Genomic DNA, 4,786 nt, shown 5'->3' on the forward strand with positions numbered 1-4,786 from the left:
GTCTTAACCTAAGGGAGAGAAGAGGAAGGAGAGTTTGCGAGGTGGAGGAAATAGTGCTGGGGTTGGGGAGGGAAGATGTGGGGATTAATGGAGGTGGGCAGTTGGAGTGTAGCACTTAAGGAAGAGGAAGAAGAAGAAAAGAGAAGAAGGGTTTGGGTGTGACTGGCTGACACGCGCTTGGGCTGTTGTCGTGACGAATTTAAGTTCAGCAGCAAGATTATCAAAACACTGTTATATATATATCAGCATTCATCCATCCACATCTAATATAATGGAACATGATATAATGTTGAAAACACATCACCGTAATTTCATAACATGTCTTACCTCAAATTTTGAAGTTATATGGATGAAACTTTCTTTGCATGCATGAACTTATTGACAGTAAATAATAGAATTTAGAATCTGAGGATATCAGTTGTTCTCTTGAGATTGTTCAATTTTCTTCCTCAAAAATATGTATGACTTGGCCTGCCTGGCGCCCGACACTGGGAACTCCTGCTGCTGAACAGCTTGTTCTGCCAGTTGCTGCATCGATCGTCTAAGGCCCAAGCCAATCGTCAACTAAAGAAGAATAGGTCAGATACCACTAGCTGATGTTGCAGATACTTATTATTCTATACAAGAAAACCAAAGAAAGAAATTGGATTTGTCACTGGAAAAGGAGCAACAAAGTGATCTGAACCGGTAAATGAAGTTACAGGTAGATCTAGTCAAATATCTAAAGCTTCAATATACCAGCTCAAAAATAATATCATATAACATGTTCTTTAGTATATTTAGGATTCCATAGAAACTTATTAACCCAATGAAATCAGCAATTCTCTTCTCTCAAAAAGAAAAAAAGACACAAAAAAGGAAAAAGAACCAATAGATAGTCCCTAAAATATTACTCATTCAAGGAAAAGCTTGAAATATAAGTTTAAAAGAAATGACTAGCAAAGATTTCAATAATTTGCCTTCTATTGAACTGCACAGATCATGACTCATGGTGAAGAAACTAATCATCAATGTTTCAGTGACTATACTACTAGAAACAATCACTTTGGCTACAGTAATAAAACAACTGTCTCAAGTCAATAGACAATTCACAAGAAACTTATGTTTAAAAAATTAAAAAATTCATCCTGTAAGAGTTGGTCTGGGTTAAAATATAGGAGACCCAGTATCTTGAATGCATGACAACATCAGGTTGGCATTGTCTCAGTTGTGTTGCAATTCAGCTTAGATAGGTCTCAACTTTCAAGGCTACCTATATGGATGGATTAAACATGGATGGGATCATCATACACCGATACAAGTAAAAGCTTCAGATCCTGATTTTGACATATTCAGGTCATGTTATTTTAAAGCATGCTCACAAATACAATCTGCAATCCAAACAAAAGCTAAGGACGAAGAAATATAATGAAGCATTTGAAGCTCTTAAAGTCAAAATTTGGACAGAGTTTTTGTATATAAATGGAAAAGCAGGAACTTGATATCCTTATGAATTCAAGCCCCACCTCTATGTCAAGGGCAGGGTACTTCTTCAATGTCCGTACCTGATAAATTTCAGACATATGATCAGACATGAAAGACAAATTATCATCAATTTTATGTTACATTAGGAGATTGACCACCTTATCCATCATCTCTGTGGCATAAACTTCTTGACCACCAAAACCGGGTTCTACAGTCATAACAAGGACCAGTTCTACTGGATTTTCTGCTTCAACTAGAAAACAAAAATAAAAAGTTTAATGCCACTGGAACATCTTCAAGCGACAAACTGTATAAAACTCCATACAAAAGTTCATAGTGAATCAAAGTTATTTGGTACATAATGATGACAGTCAAGAAAAGTTAACATAGCTATGTATTTGATCGACTAATATGAGAGACTGAGAGTTATCCAAAATCCAAACTGTTTCTACTTTCTAGAGTTAAATTTATTGTCACTGCACAAGTGCTGAAACAAAATGATTTATCAACAATTTTAATAGCTCTTAACAGGAAGATACACTAAACATAAGTTGACAATCTTTGTCAAGCAACTTTGCCTAATCTATTTACATTGAAAAGAATGTTAGACACTAAGATAGCCAGATAAAATTAGAGGTAGAGGCTACCAGTGAGAAGACTTCTTCAACAGGAGTACCCGGTTTCAATGCTACACCAGGCCGCATGCCCTGACTGATGGCTTGGACAGTCTGCCAGTATTCAGACATTAGCTTAGCAAAGACTCCAAATAAAACCACCGACCTCAGCAGATTTGGAAGTAAAAATAAACATGTTTTCCACCTTAGTTGCCTCAATACAAATGAAGCCTGAAGCACCAGCTTTTGCTAAAGGTTTCAAGATAGTTCGAAGGATTGTAACCATAAGATGGCAGTCCAAGCAGCCCTGATATTAAGACATACAGCCAACAATTCAAGTAAGAAACAATTAATCATGCTAATATGTAAAGAACTGAATATGTTCACTGAAATAACCTAAACAAACAAGTCTAGAAGATTATACTTTAGTGTGCTTTCCTCTCAAACTCTCAATGACTTGAGCTCCAATAGTTAGGTTGGGGGATAAATGCCTCCATAGATAAGAAAGTGATATCATGGACATGACTACATCGCTGATGGGTGTTCAGGTGTTCAGAGGACTGGGCAGAGACTATTTGTGTTCTGGGGATGAGAGAGAACACAATACAGCCTTAGTAAAAGATAATGAGTTTATCTTATAGAAGAATCAAAGAGATCTAACCACTCCGAATATGCATGCCTCACAGTAGATGCTATAGTACAAACAAGTAAATTAAAGTGCTTCAACATAAAAATATGCAGACACTACTGATAATGCTCAATAGAAAGCAGCAGGAGAATAAATTCTAGAGAACAAAAGTTACTTCTAGCAAACAGGTTGCAAGTATTAAAACAATGGAGCATTTGGAAATAGTTCGTAGTAGAGCCTCTCTCTACAATCATGACAATAAGACTGCCAAGTTGATGATAATTAAAGGAGGATGACATGTGTCTATTGAAGAAAGAAAAAAAAAAGATAATCTCGAGTATTGACAAAAGAATGGTGATAGTTGCACCTATTCAACATGGCATCTCATGCATATCTCAAGCAACAGATCTGATGGCAGACTCTCTTATATATGAAATGAGCTAAATTGTCATGCAGCAAAGCATATTGTTCTTTTTTACAAGGTTCTAAATTGGCATCCATATTGATTACCAGCAGCAAAATTATACCTACGGTAGTGAATAGTTTGCATTGCCCATTTTCGCCACTTATCAACTGCTTTCAGCTTAGCACTACTCTTTTTTAATTTACTTAAATTCAAAATGATATAAACTGTGTAGAAAATCCTAGTGTCAGAAATAACTGGCAGAAAATGAAAAAAATCAGATTAGTCATATAAGATATAGCAACAATAACATGAAGAGTGAAAATGTTAAGAATAATATCAAACCCTGGTGGATTTAATAACATTTGTACTATCATCACACATCCCAGACAGAGGTGGCTTCAGCCTTGATGATATAATAAATATTTAGAGAGTGATGAGAGAAAAGAACAACAAAAGGAACGAAGAGAGAGAGAGAGAGACGGGTTGCTTGAGACATCGAATATGATTCTGCCAGATTTGGGGTTGATTCACCACATCCGACCCCACGAGGGTGTTCAATGGACCATGGTAAGGAGCAACTGAGGAACAGTAGGAAATGGGAGAACTGAGTTTGGCAAGACTCATTGGAGAGAAGAACCACTGAAAGCTTCTGCCCATGAGGAGGGGGGGGGGTTTGCATCTGACACGCTTCCTTCTGAGCAATGCAATGCTATTGCATACCAGGAACGGTATTGTCCTCTATTGCCCTCTACATGGATGGACCAAGACCATGGGACCACATGGCAAATATATAAATCATATCCATGTCTGAAATTCACCTCTTCCAAAATATAAGGGACTAAAATCCTTTCATACAGTGTCATTTAACACTAATAAATAAATAACCATCAATTGTGTACCATAGAGATGGATGGAGAAGAAAATCAATATAATTGCCCCAAATAGTTGGGAATTGGGACTAAAGGTCTTGTTGTTATTGTTGTACCAACTGTCCACTACAACAAAACAATTTCCTTTTAGGTAAGTACCTTAGATTTAGGATAGATCAACTCTGTCACATATTGCTCCATATATTATCAATTAAAGAATTTGTTTGTATTAGTGGTGCTGCGCCAATGCCCTGTCGATCGAAACTGCTTAAAAAGTCATTGGCACATTGCCATGCCTCTAAATAAGAAACATATCTTTGATGGGATTGTGCCATCCTTGGTCTACCTCCTCTCCAATCTCTTTCTTCATTTTCTTATTTTAATAAAGATAAACCTATCAATAAAGAGATTTAAAAAGAGATCTCCTGAATGCTTAAAGAGGTATCAAGCAGCACTCAAAACATGCTGCTCAATATCCTACCTTATCAAGCAATCTGAACGATAGAGACAACGACACATGCTGCTATCAAGGTAGAAGCGTTGGCAACGCCCTCATACTGAGGGAGAGTGCCATCGCACATGCTCTATGCCAAGTGTCGGAGAATAATTGGCACAACAATCCTTATTAACTATGCAAGATCAAGAAAAAAAGCTGGTCCATATAAGTATTTTGTTGCCTAAAAAGAAGTATACATTGTGAAGTCAATATGCACAAGTCCGTAAATCAGATGATCTCTAATGAAATACTTTTGAAAATTGTGATCATGACATACTACAAAATAGGCACAGATGTTTCCTGATATGA

The 4,786-nt window shown here is 36.7% G+C and overlaps 1 protein-coding gene across 1 annotated transcript; it reads right to left on the reverse strand.

The window, feature by feature from the left end:
- Positions 1–414: 414 nt before the first annotated feature.
- Positions 415–2,601, reverse strand: LOC140802589 (ribulose-phosphate 3-epimerase, cytoplasmic isoform-like). Its single transcript, XM_073158120.1, has 6 exons — positions 2,503–2,601; positions 2,301–2,385; positions 2,116–2,224; positions 1,623–1,722; positions 1,506–1,544; positions 415–564 (listed from the first exon to the last, which is right to left on the reverse strand). The coding sequence occupies exons 1-6, from the start codon at positions 2,599–2,601 to the stop codon at positions 415–417; spliced, it is 582 nt and encodes a 193-aa protein (XP_073014221.1).
- Between the last annotated feature and the right edge of the window lie 2,185 nt (positions 2,602–4,786).

This window comes from Typha latifolia, unplaced genomic scaffold (genome assembly GCF_019914945.1).
Source record: "Typha latifolia isolate L0001 unplaced genomic scaffold, TyphaL0001v2 contig_38, whole genome shotgun sequence".
Lineage (NCBI taxonomy): Eukaryota > Viridiplantae > Streptophyta > Magnoliopsida > Poales > Typhaceae > Typha > Typha latifolia.